Source organism: Macaca nemestrina, chromosome 17 (assembly GCF_043159975.1).
Source record: "Macaca nemestrina isolate mMacNem1 chromosome 17, mMacNem.hap1, whole genome shotgun sequence".
In the NCBI taxonomy this organism is placed as follows: Eukaryota; Metazoa; Chordata; class Mammalia; order Primates; family Cercopithecidae; genus Macaca; species Macaca nemestrina.
This window is the reverse complement of record NC_092141.1, coordinates 10,886,439-10,903,144: the sequence shown is the minus strand read 5'-3', so window position 1 is coordinate 10,903,144 and position 16,706 is coordinate 10,886,439. Positions and strand designations below refer to the sequence as shown.

General features: G+C 41.0%; 1 protein-coding gene across 1 annotated transcript; it reads left to right on the top strand.

The window, feature by feature from the left end:
• Window positions 1-14: 14 nt before the first annotated feature.
• On the top strand, window positions 15-14,967 carry LOC105473566 (synthesis of cytochrome C oxidase 1). Its single transcript, XM_011727383.3, has 6 exons — window positions 15-346; window positions 1,760-1,850; window positions 4,631-4,828; window positions 5,627-5,719; window positions 8,435-8,550; window positions 14,075-14,967. The coding sequence occupies exons 1-6, from the start codon at window positions 74-76 to the stop codon at window positions 14,207-14,209; spliced, it is 906 nt and encodes a 301-aa protein (XP_011725685.2). The 5' UTR covers window positions 15-73; the 3' UTR covers window positions 14,210-14,967.
• Window positions 14,968-16,706: the final 1,739 nt, after the last annotated feature.

Genomic DNA, 16,706 nt, shown 5'->3' with positions numbered 1-16,706 from the left:
TCCGGAGGAAGCGAAACGTTACCGGAAATCGCAGGAAGGGTCAAAGGATACCCGGTCTCCGAAGTTCTTGGCGATGCTGGTCCTAGTACCCGGACGAGTTATGCGGCCTCTGGGTGGCCAACTTTGGCGCTTCTTGCCTCGCGGACTCGAGCTTTGGGGCCCAGCCGAGGGGACTGCGAGAGTCTTGCTGAGGCAGCTCTGCTCGCGGCAAGCGGAGGTGTGGCGTGCCTCGGGGCTCCCTGGCTACTGCTTAGGAACCCGGCCCCTCAGCACGGCGAGGCCGCCACCCCCACCCCCGTGGTCGGAGAAGGGCCCCAGAGACTCCACGCGCCCCTCGAAGCCCGGGGTGAGTGCACATCTGGAACCCTTCTGGTGCTCGTCGCTGCTGTCGGCCAGCCCAGCCGCCACATCCCACTTGATCGTAACTAACCTCAGACACTCCGCCTCCCTTAAAGTTGTCCTCAGCTTGGGCGCCTTACCTGCGTCATGGAATTTCATCCTGCATTTCCCGTGCTTAGCCGGTAGTCCCAGTCCTCCAGAGAGAACTTGAGACCTTACTTACACCCTCTCCACGTGGCTGGATGCCCGGACTTGGATTTTATGTTAGCGTTTCCACCAAAAAAAAAAATTAAGTTTCAGGTTTTCTTAAGGGTGTGAACCTAAAGTTGACTGTGATTGAGGAGTCCGAGGACTTTTATAATTTGTCACTTGAGCCTCATCCAGAGTTCCATGTATATGTTGAAATTGAAACAAAAAATGGAACTTAGTTATGTGTGGATGTGCCTTTTTCTTGGGGTTCTCTCGAGTTCCGATTCTGACCCAGAAAGAACTTGAGAGCCACTATCCTGTGGTAAGAGAAGTGGGTTTTCGGAGCTGCGGGAAGGTTAATGAGTTAGGCCTAGTTGGCCAACTTCTTCCTCATTTGGGGAGTTGAATAAGGGTACAAAGAAATAATGGCAGTAATTTGCAGGAAGCTCCACTTTTAGGTGCCTCTTGTACTTTGGCTTTGTTACTTCTGGAAGCCAGAGTTAGGTTAACCTCCCAAATTTCGTTTGGTTTGTTTATATTCTCAGTATCAGCATAAACAGATAATGGTTTTTTTGTGTGTGTGTTTGGATTTTTGGTTTTTATTTTGTTTTGAGACGGAGTTTTGCTCTGTTGCCCAGGCTGGAGTGCAGTGGCCGGATCTCGGCCCACTGCAACCTCCGCCTCCCTGGTTCAAGCGATTCTCCTGCCTCAGCCTCCCGTGTAGCTGAGTTTAGAGGGACCCGCTACCACGCCCAGCTAATTTTTGTATTTTTAGCGGAGATGAGATTTCACCATGTTCGCCATACTGGTCTCAAACTCCAGACCTCAGGTGATCCACCCGCCTCGGCCTCCCAAAGTGCTGGGATTACAGGTGTGACCCACGACGCCGGGCCGTAATTGGTTTTTAAGTCACGATTGGAGCCAGGGTCACACATAGTAACAATCATGGTACTTGAGGTTGTATTTTTGTTTGTTTGTTTTTTAAACGTGAAGAGAAACTGACTTAGGGAACTTTCCCTTGGAGATGACTGTCTTTGTAATTCAGATCCCAGACCTAACTGCATCCACAGAAACTTTGACTTTGAGCATTTTCTCATCCCTGAAACATTTTGCACATTTAACAACATCATGGCCTGTGTGTATATTTATTAAAAACTACTGTCATAAGTTTATATGGTTAAATGTTTGCATCTTACTAGAATTTTTATGTTTGAAATCCCTGCCCTAGTAGCCTGTTTCCTGGAAGTCTTTAGCAATCACATTTGCTATTGGAGGAGCTTTATTGGCTGGAATGAAGTACATGAAGAAAGAAAAGGCAGAGAGTAAGTAGCTGTCATCTGCTCAGCCCTAAATAAAGTTCTTCCTGGCTGTGGACTAACACCTTTTTCGTTGTTTTTAAGCTTTTTGTTTTGGAACAACTTTAGATTTACCAAAAAAATTTGCAAAGATAGCATAGGTTCTATATACCTTTCACCCAGCTTCCCCTAATATTAACATCTTATATAGCCATGGCACATTTTTCATAACTAAGAAATTTAAAATGGCACACAACTATTAAATTACAGCTTCTATTTGGATTTCACTTGTTTTTCTGTCAGTGTCTTTTATCTGTTCCAGGACCCAAGCTAGGATACCACTGCATAAGAGTGTTAAAAGATATACTGTGGATAGATTTGACTGGGCAAGATGAAATCTGGAGGGTACAAAGATGACTAAGATGCACTCCAGCCTTTGAGGTGCACACGGCAGGGAAACTGACACAGAAGTAAAGGATTTTACTAGATGCGGTTCTGCCAGGCCAGAAGGAAGCTTAGCATGTTCTGAGAGCAAAAGCGAGGCCCAGCCTTGGGATTAGAGAAGGCTTCCTAGGGATCTGAGAAGGCTTCCTAGGGATCAGGCAAGAAGCATGGTGCGAGTAGATATTGCATGCCCTCTGTGGATGAGGGGGTGGTGAAGAGAGCCTGGTCAGGAAATGCCAGGAGCTACTCTGGATTAGCATCTTGAAATATTTAGAAATTGTTTCTAAGAACTTTGTATGTTAGTGAATATCCTAGGACTTCTCTAAGATTTGGTTTAGATGTTTTAGGTAAATCTTTAAAGTATTGCTTAAATCTTTCCCATTCTTTGGAGTCTCTTTTGATAACATTATAGACAAAGGCCAATGATTAAATCTGGGAATTCATAGGCTTTGGGAACTTAGCAGTGTAAGTTTAGTACTGATATACGTGTATATATATATATGTATATCAGACTTTTTGGCATAATAAGTAGTATTGGTAAGATTTTCATAGTCTAATAAGCAGTAAGTTCCTTTAGTTTCACAAAGAAAAGCTAGGAAAGTTGTGGCAGGAAAATTCCAGAATATGGAAGCTTTTTTTGACTTTAGTTTGGAATTTCAAGTGCAATTCTAACGTTTGTTTTATTTTAAAAAATGTGTTATGAAATAATCTTAAAACTCTTCCTAAATAATTTGAGAGTATTTATTTGCCGACATGTTGCCTCATCAGCTCCAAACACTTTTTGGTGTATTTCCTACAAACAAGGACCTTCTCGAACGTAACCACGATACAACCATCAAAATTAGAAAATTAACACTGATATTTTGCTACTGTTCAGTCTTCAGGCAGGATTTTGTTTGTTTGTTTGGTTTTTGAGACAGAGTTTTGCTCCTGTTGCCCAGGCTGGATTACAGTTCAGTCTTCCAAGTTTTGCTACTTGACGTCTTTCATAGAAAAAGACATCCGTTTCATCCGTTTCAGAACCACACCACCTTGTACCTAGTTGTTCACCTTAGCCTCCTTCATCTGTAACAATTTCCCAGACTTCAACTGACCCCCACGATCTTGACAGCTTTGACAGTTACAGGAGAGTTATTTTGCAGAATGCCTCTTAGCTTGGATTTGTCTGATGTTTCCTCATTCAGGTCATTCAGGTTGTTCAACTTTGGCAGGAATATCACAAAAGTGATGCTGTGTTCTCCTTGCATCTGGTCAGATACCACATAGTACCAGTTGTCCCATTACTGATAATGTCCAGTTTGATCACTTGATTAATGTGTGTCTAACAGGTTTTCTACTGAAAAGTTACTCATGTAATTAATGGTCTTTCGTGATTTGTATTGGCATATGTATACTTAAATATTCTGTTCCCCATCACACTATCAATGCATTCGTTTATTTATATCTGTGGACTTGTTTGCTGTATATTCATTCAGTTTCAATCTATAATCTCTTTATTTTGATGCCCAAGTTGTCCCAGATTGATCAGCCGTGGCCCCCTTGCAGCAGGCTTCTGTGGATTTGACATGTTCTCTGAGTTCTGCTTTCCTTCTGCCACAACAAGAGGTTACAGCCTCATTTTCCACTTTCTTTGCCGCAACCCTGGTATCAGCCATTTCTCCAAAAAGCTGTTTCCTTTTAGTGAAGAATGATATTTAGAAGTCAGGTTCTGGGCTCATCGTTTCTTGGAGTGTGTCTGCTCCCTGGTCCTCTCAGTGGACATGGTGAGAAAATAGATGTATTTATGTACGTCTATATTTATTTTATATTTATATAGATAGAAGCTCACACTAGTACCTCCAGTGTATTTCCAGTACTACAGGGTTCAGCCTAGCTTTCTTCCTCTCCATAGTTGACTCCATTTCCTATTGTAACTCTCTTGTCTTTAATATATTCATTTATTTCATCAATTTCTTGTGTGTAACTAAGGTCCCATCGCCACTCTCACCTCCCCACGCAGGATCAGACTCCATATGCCAGGCCACCCACTGTACCCCACTTGGGTTCAGACATGCAGCTGTAGGCCACTGCGGCCCCTCCCTGTCCCCAGCATGGACACACCTAATGGCTTAGGACTGAATTGTTCCTGAAAAAGAAGAAATATTGTTTCCTTTTTTATAACATACCATAGTATTTTATTTGATTTTGTTTTAATGTTTTGTGCTTATTTTTCTCAAGATTTTTTTAGCTTCTTGAAAACAAACTATTTTTTCCACATTTTGTGCCCCCACCGGGAGTAACATAGTACTGGCCATATGTCAGGTATTTGAGTACCTCTGATTAAACTGACTTTTTTTTGGTGTGTATGTTTGTGTCTCCTTAAGAGTTAGAGAAGGAACGGCAGCGACAGATCGGCAAGCCTTTACTTGGGGGACCCTTTTCCCTCACAACTCATACTGGGGAGCATAAAACTGACAAGGACTACTTGGGTCAGTGGTTATTGATTTATTTTGGCTTCACTCATTGCCCTGATGTCTGTCCAGAAGAACTAGAGAAGATGATTCAAGTCGTGGATGAAATAGGTAAGAAAGCCGTCACTAATTATACAAAGTATATGTTTACTTAATGTTACTAGGTTTTTCACATTCTCGTATTATTGTTAGGTGGGGTTTTGCAATTATGTGATTTGTAAGAACATAAAATCTCAGCATTTGGCTTGTTTGTTGCTTTGAGTCTTGTGACCTTATTCTCCACTGAAGGAAGCTTGTTTTGATGTGAAATGTTAGATCACTTAAAAATGTCAGTGTGTCTCCCTTAACTCGGCTTTTATATCCCTTCTTTTATTGCATCACTGAGGCCACCATTGCCTCTTCCCCACTGATTGTGACAATTAAATTAGGAAATGTTTGCAATGGTTTGCAGTCTGTGGCATTTTACTAATACCAGTAAGAAGGAAGGGTGCCTCCATAAAGTGTATTATTTCAGGATATTCAGTTCTTATTAACAGTTTACCTTCTCGCCCTTGAGATATGGTGGGAGTGAAAAAAACTACAGATACTGGAGTGGATTAAGAGATAAGATAGCCACATGACATTATCCAGGGGAAGAACACTTACGTGCTGGTGCAGGCAGTTGACAGGATATGTAACCTTGTATTATCCACCACAGACAATACTACTGTGTATGAGTCTGCTCCTCCTAAAGGCCATCCCATCCCCATACCCTTCCCCGTCGTCTTCCTCTTCACCTGAATGTTAAGATGTCCATCTGTTTTCGAAACACCTAGCTGTCCAGCACGTCCTCTGCTCTACTGTTATTGCTGGTTTTCTTTGTCTTTCCCCTTAGGGTGTGAATACGGACTAATTGGAACTCTCTTTCAGATAGCATTACAACTCTGCCAGATCTGACTCCACTTTTCATCAGCATTGACCCAGAGAGGGACACAAAAGAAGCCATCGCAAAGTATGTGAAAGGTATGTTTTTTAAATCATACTTTACATTTATTTAGCTTTAAAGTTTTTGGAATATCAGTTCATTTGAACCTTACAGTGCCTTGTGAAATAGGACAAATGGTATTATCACCAATTTTATGGGCAAATAAAAAGATGAAGCTAGGAATTATTACTGTGGATAGTCAGGGCATAGGTAAGAAACGGGTTTCTCAATTCCTGATGCAGTGCTCTTTATGTTTTGTCACAGAGAAAGGATTTGAACTTGGCCTTCATGTATCAACTAAGTTAATCAAGCCTTGAGTTGAGAGTAAGGACACATTGCTTCTAATTCCAGCGCTGTAACTCATTCTCTCCTTGGTAAAATTAGGACAAACATATATTCTGGAAGTATGTTCATTGGGAGATTAAAGATGAATAATTAAATACAAACATATTTTGAACTCAGCACATGTTTTATAAATTTAAAACATTTGCTGTGACAGGCCAGGCATGGTGGCTTATGCCTGTAATCCCAGCACTTTGGGAGACCAAGGTGGGCAGATCACCTTAAGTCAGGAGTTTGAGACAAGCCTGGCCAACATGGTGAAACCCCGTCTCTAGAAAATACAAAAATTAGCCAGGCGTGGTGCTGCACGCCTGTAATCCCAGCTACTTGGGAGGCTGAGGCAGGAGAATTGTGTGAACCCGGGAGGCGCAGGTCGCAGTGAGCGGACATAACGCCACTGAACTCCAGCCTGGGCAACAGAGCTAGACTCCGTCTTAAAAATAAATAAAACATTTACTATGACAAACACATAACTGTTGTTTAATTGACTCATAACAGTTGTACGTATTTATGGGGTACAGAGTCCCTCTCCTCCCCTATCCTTTCCAGCCTCTAGTGTCCACAGTTCTTCTCTCTACTTCTATGAGATCAACTTTTTTAGCCTCTGCATATGAATATGAACATGCAGTATTTATCTTTCTGTGCCTGACTTTTTTCATTTAACATATTAATAGTATCCTCCAGGCTCATCTCCATTGCCACAAATGACAGGATTTCATTCTTTCATATGGCGGGTAGTATTCCATGATGTATGTATACCGCATTTTCTTTATCCATTCACCTGTTAACGAGTACTGTTGGATTTCATATCTTGGCTGTTGTGATTAGTGCTGTGGTAAACATGGGAATGCAGACGTTTCTTCAATATACTGTTTTCATCTCCTTTGGATATATACCCGGTAGGGAGATTCCTGGATTGTATTGCAGTCCTGTTTTTAGTTTTTTGAGGAACCTCCATACTGTTATCCACAATGGTTATACTAATTTACATTTCCATCAACAGTGTGTATGAGGTATCTTTGTTCTGAATCATTGTCACCATTGGTTATTTTTTTGTATTTTTGGTGATAGTCATTCAAATTGGGATGATACCTAATTGTGGTTTTGGTTTGCGTTACCCTGGTGTTTGGTGATGTTGAGCATTTTTTCATATACTTGTTGGCCATTTGTATGCCTTCTTTTGAGAAATGCCTATTTAGATCATTTGCCCTTTTAAAAAATGTTATTTTTGTTTTTGCTTTTGAGTTCATTGAGTTCCTTGTACATTCTGGATATTACTCCCTAGTCAGATGAATAGTGTGCACATATTTTCTCCCATTCTTCAGGTTGTCTCTTCCTTCTGTTTATTGTTTCCTTTGCTGTGCAGAAGCTTTTTGTTTTGATATAATCCCATTTGCCTATTTTTGCTTTTGTTGCCTGTGCTCTTGAGGCCTTGTCTATAAAATTTTTTCCCAGATTAATGTCCTGAAGTGTTTCCCCTATGTTTTCTTCTACTAATTTTATAGTTTCAGGTCTTACATTTGTCTTTCCTACATTTATATTTGATTTTTATATATGATAAAAATAGGGATCTAGTTTCAGCACCATTTCTTGAAGAGACTGTCCTTTCCCAGCGTAAGTTTGGTGTCTGTGTCAGAAATCATTTGGCTTAATTTCTCGGTTCTCTATTCTGTTCCCATTGGTCTGTGTGTCTTTCTATCCCAGTACCATGCTGTTTTGTTTACTATGGCTTTGTACTATGTTTTGAAGTCAGGTAGTGTGATCCTGCCAGCTTTGTTCTTTTTAATTAAGATTGCCTTGGCTTTTAGGGGTTTGTTGTGGTTTTATAGAAATTTTAGGATTGTTTTTTCTGCTTATAAGGAAGGCATTACTTTCAATGGAGGAATTTCAATCAAACATCTCTGTATGCTGTTTAAAAGCTGTTAGGCACTTTTAAAGACTACAAATTATAGTGGAATTGAGAGTGGATGCTTAGGTTCTAATTCAGCTGTGAGAGTGGGCAAGTTTAATTCTCTAGACTCAAGTTCAGCATATGTACTTAAAAATCAGGAATCTCAATTTTAATTATATTAACATTGATTTAATAACTGGTTAAAAGCACTAAAGAATAGTTTTATATTTATATTTATATTTATTATATGACACATTCAAATACATATCTTCTAAAACTGAGGTTATTTAAAAATATGTTTTATGAAGGATCTGCTGTATGTATAATTACTTCTAACACACTTATTAAAGTATAATTGACATGCAATAAAGTATAGGTATTTGAAGTATATAATTTGTTGCCTTTTGTAACTGAAACCATCCCACAGTGAAGAAAATGAACATACCTGTTACCCTCAAAAGTTTTCCTTTGCCCTTTTTAACCCCTGTCAGTTTCACTGTCTCTCTCATTTTTTATTTAGAATTTTCTCCCAAACTGGTTGGCTTGACTGGCACGAGAGAAGAAGTCGATCAAGTGGCCAGAGCATACAGAGTGTATTACAGCCCTGGCCCCAAGGATGAAGATGAAGACTACATAGTGAGTAAATGCTCCGGTTTTAACCGATGGACCAGCTCCCAGATCCCAAATAGTCATAAGACTTTCAATGACTGACTGGCTTCTGAGAAGAGAGAAAACCTAAGATTATTGCAAAGTCCTTAGGAATTTTTTTTTTTTTTTGAGACAGTCTCACTCTGTTGTCCAGGCTGGAGTGCAGTGGCACGATCTTGGCTCACTGCATCCTCCGCCTCCCAGATTCAAACAATTCTCCTACCTCAGCCTCCCGAGTAGCTGGGATTACAGGTGCGTGCCACCACACCTGGCTACTTTTTTATATTTTTTGGGAGAGACGGGGTTTCACCATGTTGGCCAGGCTGATCTCGAACTCCTGGCCTTTCCCACCTCAGCCTCCCAAAGTGCTGGGATTACAGGCGGGAGCCACTGCACCCACCCTCCTTAGGAATTTTGAATATTTGAAAGGATAATATAAGCATGTTTTTTACTTTTTATTTATTTTTGAGATGGAGTCTCACTCCATCACCCAAGCTGGAGTGCAGTGGTATGATCTCGCCTCACTTCGACCTCCGCCTCCCGGATTCAAGCAGTTCTCCTCCCTCAGTCTCTCGCATAGCTGAGATTACCGGTGTGCGCCCACCCATGCCCGGCTAATTTTTGTATTTTTAGTAGGGAAGGAGTTTTGTCATGTTGGCCAGGCGAGGCCAAGAGGTCTGGAATTCCTGACCTCAGGTGATCTGCGCTGCTCACCTCAGCTTCCCAAAGTGCTGAGATGACAGGCCTGAGCCGCTGCGCCCAGCCAGAAGCATGCTTTTTAAAAGATGATTGTTTGATTTGTATTCACTATTCTCATAATTCAGTTGCCTGTTTTTCTCTTATAGTGACATACAGAATTTTAGGGCAATTTAAAACCAGATACTTGGGTGCCATGTTGTAAATAAAGAGAAGCCGTCATTTGGAACAACACTTATTTTGAAGAGATTGTGTTGGTTCTCACTGTGTCCCCAGTATAGAGGTATCAGAAATTGTTCTTTTGGAGAACCAGTTTTAGGCCATGGAGAACTGCATTTTTAGGTTGAATGAGAATTCTGAAAAGCAAAAGATAAAAGGTTTATTTGCCCATTGACTATATGCTTTGGACAGTTAGGTGTTAAATGTGTGCTTTTTAATGATAAGGAACAGAAATTCTGTTGTACTGGTGTCGCTCTTATATGAACTATCCTCATATTCATCAGCACTGCCCCAGAAGCCTTAGGGTCATGCCCGAGTTACTGTGTTTCTTTTCTTGTCAGTGGTTTCACAGCGAAGCACCAAAAACGGGCATTAGCACCACCATGATCCACCAATTTTCTTCTCAATTTGGACATTTTTCTCCTATCACATTAAGAGTCGGCATTGTATTTTAGCATTATTTCAGTTGTTAGTTGTCGTACTCTGGTTTTTCTATAATATTGTTTGGGCAGGGTAATCATAAGCTCTTTCTAGCTATGAAGCTGTCTTTGTGGAAAGAAAGATGGCCAAGACCCTGAATCACTGATCCAGCAGCTCCCCATGGCCCGTCCGAAGAGTGAGATGCAGAGGGGGTGGGATGTCTCAGTGCAGTGCTTTGTCTCGACAGCCAACCGTGGTTTCTCTGTCCCTTTGAACCTGGAACACATGTGCTCCTGGAGCCTACAGCCTAAACTAAAAGCAAGCTTCTGGCCCGTTTGCCTTAATTAAGCCTACACAGTAATCTTGTCTTCCAGTTGTGCTGCCTTGTAGAATTAGGGAAACTTGGATTCCTTGGAGTAAAAGATGAGAAACATGAGCATTTTTCCTTAAGCCTTAATTGTAAGGAAAGTAGAGGGACCCTCCTCTGTTTTCCTCTTGCTGCTCTAGCAGAATGAGAGAAGTGCAGAGAGCCACAGTGGCCGAGAGAGGAAACCATAGGAAAAGGACTTTCCAGACTTCTTTTTTACAGAGAGTTGTGTTAACTGCTTTGGAGTTTACCTGATGATGACAGCAGGAATACATGAGCTCATCAGTCTGATTTCCAGCATTAAATGAGTTATATTAAATTGTTTAAATGTATCCAGTCCTAAACTAGGTAACAGTCCATAGTCTTACGCTTAGAACTCATAATTCAGAGTCAGAAAGCCATAAATCAGAAAGAAGTTGTACAAATAAACCCAAACAGCCTGCAAAACTTAAACTGAAAACATTCAGTTACAGTGACAAGAGATTTTGCTGAAACCAAAGTGCTGCTCACGGCGGGAAGGGGGTGGTTGTCAGACTGCTGTCACATCCCCAGCTCTACTCAACTGCCCCTCTGCATTTTCTATTTAAAATACTTTGAAACCTTTAATTGTGTAGCCTGCCTTGCCTGGTTAGTATTGATGTGGCAAGAATGTATCATATTCATGTCTGCCTGTAACAGCAGTGGACAGCTAGGTGCCAGTGAGATCATAAAGCAAACACAAGCCTGGGCACTGAAATTTATACTCACAACACAGATAATCCAGAATATGGATATTCATTTTTTTAATTACAAATGAAAACGAAAATATATAAGTCTTATGGAGACTTCTTGGACCTTGTAGAATGTATCTTTGGCCCCATTTTTAGAAATACTGGCCTACTGCTTTAAGAATTTGCCTTTTGATGAAATTCGATGGGGAATTCGTTGCTGTACATTTGCTAAGTCATCCAATAGGGGGAGACACTCTCCAGCTTCTTAGGCTTTTCATTAGTGTGACTTCAGTCCCTTGAAGTCACAGATTTTCATCCATAAGACGGTTTGGGAAACTTCTATTAACATTTAAGGACCTGTAGGAAGTAAGGGGGTACCTTTAAGGTTAATGTTGAGATGTAATGGAATGAAATTTTCTTAATCTCAAACAACAACAAAGGTAAGCTTCTGGCTTTTGAGTGGACTCTTCAGACTGATCGAACTGGGTATACCAAATATTTGGGATTCCATAGAAAGCTGGATCTGCACATTATTGTATTTTATATATATAATACTCCATTGTTATATAGGTATTAGTTAGAAAATGCTGTTGAAAAAAGAATACAAATGGCTTTCAAACCTAAATGTTCAGTTTCCTAATAAAAGAAAGGTGAATTGTATAATGAGGTAACATTTTTCTATTAGCAGTGGTCAGGAAATTTGAAAACATATTGTCAAAATTGGAAAAACAGGAAATATACTGGAGGAGTGAATTTGGAACAGCAGGCTCTCTCATGCATTGTTGATAGGAATTAAACTCATACACCCTCTTAGAGGGCAATTTAACAGTGTCTCTCACATTTAAAGTGATACACTTTTTAGGCCAGAGATTCTACTTTTTGGACTTTATCCTACAAATACACCCTATGGCATTGTAAAGAGAAAAGACTGAAAATCCAGTAACCATTTTTTAACTACTGCGTATAATCTGATATAGAACAATGTCCAATATATTGTTAAATGAGAAAGCAGGTACTCTATAATATATTGTTACTTGTGTATTAAAAAAATAAGTGGTAGTGGATATATACACATAGTAGATGCAGAGAATTTCTCTGGAAGGATACAGAAGGAACTGGTGACATTGGTTCCCTCTAAAGGGAACTGAGGCACTCTGGGTGTGAGGACGAGGAGGGACATTTTCATTGTATACATTTACTGAATATTCCTTTTCTATGTGCATATATTACCTTTTCAAAACGTAACTCACACTAAAACGTAACTTGCACACTAAAAAAACTGAGTTACTGCCCTCCACTAGAATTGGAGCTAGAGGCAACATGGTGATAAAAGTTTGTAGACTTTAAAACTGGACAGATTCTAGCTTTTAAAGTTAGGCCTGGCACTTAGCAATTATATAATTTACTCTCTCCGCCTGTGATGCCATTTGTAGAGGAGGAGAATACCTGTTTCATGGCTTAAGATGACATGTGAAAGAATTTGTCAGTTAATGCTAGTGTCCTTTTTCTATACAAGGAAGTACTAGAACTTGGAAGACCTCTATATTAGAATAAATGTCAATTTGCTCTGTCACAACCCAAAGGAATATTGAGGAGTGACCTGACAAGTTCAACAGATACAGATAAAACGATGTTTTTGTTGTGTACTACAAGGTAATTTATATTAAGAACACTCAGAAAATAAGTCCACATACTGTAATTTGTTTTTTTAACAGAGAATAGAGAAAAGGAAGAAATAGGGAGAAAGAGTGATGTAAGCTACAGAGTAAGGCTTGACGAGAGAACTGGAGACTGACTTCTGATTTCTTTGTCAATTGTGTGGAGAAATAGAGCTCCCCGTGTTGCTCCGACAGTGAACTGCCCCACAGCACTTGAGATCCAGTTGTTGGCGCTGTTTTGGTGCACATTCTTTCCTTATGTGGGGAAGCAGGTGCTCTTTCCATTTGCTGCCTTAAGAATGCGTGTATAAAAGATAATACCCTCACAGACATATGATGCATGCTGGGGTATATTTGGGCAGTGTCTCCAGTTTGGTATTTGTAATCACATTCCTGTCTTTCTTTGTCTTGCCAAATAGCAATGAAGCCTGCAATAAATTCCAAGGACTCTTAAGTGCCAAATCTCACTTGAAATTGGGTTTTATGGAAGTGTCTAACTAAAAAAACTGCTGACTAATCTAAGTTAAAGTTAGAGCTGGGACCGTTTTAGGACTTTGCTGGGAAAATGGATGCTGAGTTTCAGATGACTCTGTGGTTGGGGGGAGCAGCATTTACGCTCCCGAGGATTTGCTTTCCAGGTGATTTTTAAGATGACTCCGTGAGTTGGCGGCGGGGGCTGGGGGGCTGGGGAAGGGCAGCATTTATGGCTTCTGAAGTTTTGCTTTCCAGGTGATGGATTGATTTCAGACAGGATTATTCAGTGGAGGAGACAAAAATTGCCTTGGGGAGAAAAATGTTTCTTTTCCTGTTTCTGTTTGAATTACTAATATTAAAAGTAAATATTGTTCAACTTTATAGATTATTTAAACTCGTGATTAGTTTTCTGATTTCTTCTCATAAAGCATGGTAAGCAGAATTTTGGCAGTAATGAATGACAACCAGTTCTTTCTAAAACATAAAGGAATAAACCCGAGAACTTACGAAAGAAAGCAGTTTTGCACCAACACTTAATTCCATGTGATGTCTCTAACATGTTTAGGGTCTGAGGAGATACCTTACTCAAAAATGAAGGTATTTTTCAACAGCATTGCTATTCCACAAATATTGACTGCTTTATGAAAGCCGGCAGCAGCTATTTCTTAGAAGGTGAATTCTTTTCTCAGAGAGTGTGTGGGTAAATGTGTTAAGGATTAAACCAAAAGAATTTCAGGTTCTAGCTGTGACTAAGCAATAACCAGTGCAGATGTTTAGGACACAGAAGATTTTAGACAATTTTTGTTAGGAATTTGCTATAATAGGCTTAAGCCTATTCCATGAATAATAGATGCTACAAAGGTTATTTAAGCATGAATGTAAAGTTCTCTTATCTTGCAGGATACATTCAGTAAAATAAGCAGCTTATTTTGGTAATCTTTGTCACACTCTCCCCGCTTTTCTTGCAGGTGGATCACACAATAATAATGTACTTGGTTGGACCAGATGGTGAGTTCCTAGATTATTTTGGCCAGAACAAGAGGAAGGGAGAAATAGCCGCTTCAATTGTCGCACACATGAGGCCATACAGGAAAAAGAGCTAGCCAAAGCAGTGTTGCTGGATGCAGTATTCTCTTGCTAAGAGGAAGGAAACTTTGTCTCGCATAGGAGCTTATATAAATATAAACATATATACATGCAGTCTACAGAGTGGCCTTCATATCATGAGAACATTTCTGTTTTGGATGGGGATGTTACCCTTGCGTTCAACCAAAATTGATTCTTGGAACTGTAAAGTTTACAACCCAAAGTCAGAGGACCAAGTTAAAGTGAAGCCAGTAAAGAACCCACCTGCGGAAAGGACACGGCGGGGCGAGGCACAGCCAGTGCATTTGTGCCTGCAAACAGGCCCTTCCAGCAGCTTTCCTGCCTCTCCATTGTCTTGGACCCTTGCTCAGAGAGCTGTGGGACTGAATTTCATGGAAAAGAATATAATTTTCATAGTGCTCCTGCTTGCCTCTTCTTGAGTTCTCTGTTCTTCTGAGTTCTTGGTGGCTAATAACAGATTAGGGTCTCTGCCATTCAGAGTTGATACTTGAAAACTTTAGTTTTCCTTATTAATGAATATCACTATCGGATTTGACCAATGAAGAGGAAATCTATCGTTTGGGGGAAAAAAAAACATCAGTTTGATGTCTCTAGGGGGTCTTTTGTGTGATTTTTAGCTAAGTGGTGTGCCAGGGTTTCAGTGACATACCAAATGAAAATAAAGAGGATATTGATCACGGGGGTGATGCTGAGTACCTCTCTGCATATACTGAATTGTACTTTGCGTAAAATAAACATATTCGATTCTGCTGTTCAGACAAGCGTGATCTTTTTCATGGGTGATGAGTGGGTGCACAGATGGCTGCACACAGCTCTCAGGGAAGAGACCCGCAGGCCCCAGCGGGCAGGTGGGTGGGACGCTTGCTGAAGTGCAGATTCCCAGACCCAGAGCTGAATTCACTGAATCCGCAGTATGATGCAGAGACCGGCTTCCGTAAGATATCCCAGGTGACTCAGATGCTGGCGGACCGGGACCATCCCTTAAGAAAGTGTTTTTTTTGGGGAAATAACTTGCCTGGCACAATGGCTAATGCCTGTAATCCCAACACTTTGGGAGGCCAGGGCCTGAGGATTGCTTGAGGTTAGGTGTTCAAGACAAGCCTGGGCAACATAGTGAGACCCCTCCCCATCGCTACAAAAAATTTTTTTGGCGTGGTGGCACATGCCTGTAGTCCCGGATACTCAGGAGAATGAAATGGAGGAGCACTTGAGTCCAGGAATTCAAGGCTTCAGTGAGCTATAATCACGCCACTGCATTCCAGCCTGGGCGATAGAGTGAGGCCCTCTCTATATATATCTATGTAGAGATACATTAATTAAAATGAATTTACAAATAAACAAATTTGAGCCTTCTTTTGGTGTGACAGCCATTGAAGAAAATGATTATTGAATGATAGAGTGAATCTTGGCTTTTGTTTCTAAATTTAACTGCCCTGGATGCCCGGGTTTGGTCTTTTTCCGCCAGAAGCTGCTGCCCTAGGGGCAAAGTTCTCCGAAAGTTTTTCAGTAAATCCTAAGATGTAACAAATACAGACAACAGATTCTTTTGACACGATATGTTTCTACATGCACATGATAGAGGCCTTTTGGTTTTTAAGTTCTCAATACTGAAACCTAAGTATTTATATCAAAGTAAAAGTATATGAAGAAAAAAAAAAACTATGCTAGTTATAGGTTTAATAATGTCCCCCGAATTTTATACATTGAAGCCCTAATCTCAGTACTTACGAATGTGACTGTAATTGGAGATAGAGTCTTTAAAGAGATAGTTAAAATGAGGCTGCTAGGTTGGCCCTAGTTCTACATGAATGGTGTTCTTAAAATAATAGATTAGTCGGGCACAGTGGCTCACGCCTGTAATCCCAGCACTTTGGGAGGCCGAGGCGGGCAGATCACCTAAGGCCAGGAGTTTGAGACCAGCCTGGCCAACATGGTGAAACCTTGTCTCCTGAAAATACAAAAATTAGCTGGGCATGGTAGCAGGTGCCTGTAATCCCAGTTACTCAGGAGGCTGAGACAGGAGAATCGCTTGAACCTGGGAGGCAGAGGTTGCTGTGAGCTGAGATTGTGTCCTTGCACTCCAGCCTGGGCAACAAGAGTGAGTCTCCATCTCAAAAAAACATGAAAAAAAGGGCCGGGTCCGGTGGCTGACGCCTGTAATCCCAGCACTTTGGGACGCCGAGGCGGGCGGAGCACCTGAGGTCAGGAGTTTGAGACCAGCCTGACCAACATGGTGAAACCCCGTCTCTACTGAAAAATACAAAAATTAGCCGGATATGGTGGCAGACGCCTGTAATCCCAGCTACTCGGGAGGCTGAGGCAGGAGAATCCCTTGAACCCAGGAGGCGGAGGTTGCAGTGAGCCAAGATTGCACCATTGTACTCTAGCTGGGGTGACAGAGCAACACGCTGTCACAAAAAGAGTAGGAGACACAGTGAGATGACCATGAGAAGCCAGAGAGAAAACAGCCGTCTTACAAGCCAAGAGAGAGGT

Bases quoted from the DNA above. Each gene is read 5' to 3' on its own strand.
- LOC105473566 (XM_011727383.3), top strand. From the start codon at position 74: ATGCTGGTCCTAGTACCCGGACGAGTTATGCGGCCTCTGGGTGGCCAA. The intron at 347-1,759 runs GTGAGTGCACAT...CTGCCCTAGTAG, and splicing joins CGCGCCCCTCGAAGCCCGGG to CCTGTTTCCTGGAAGTCTTT. The intron at 8,551-14,074 runs GTGAGTAAATGC...CTTTTCTTGCAG, and splicing joins ATGAAGATGAAGACTACATA to GTGGATCACACAATAATAAT.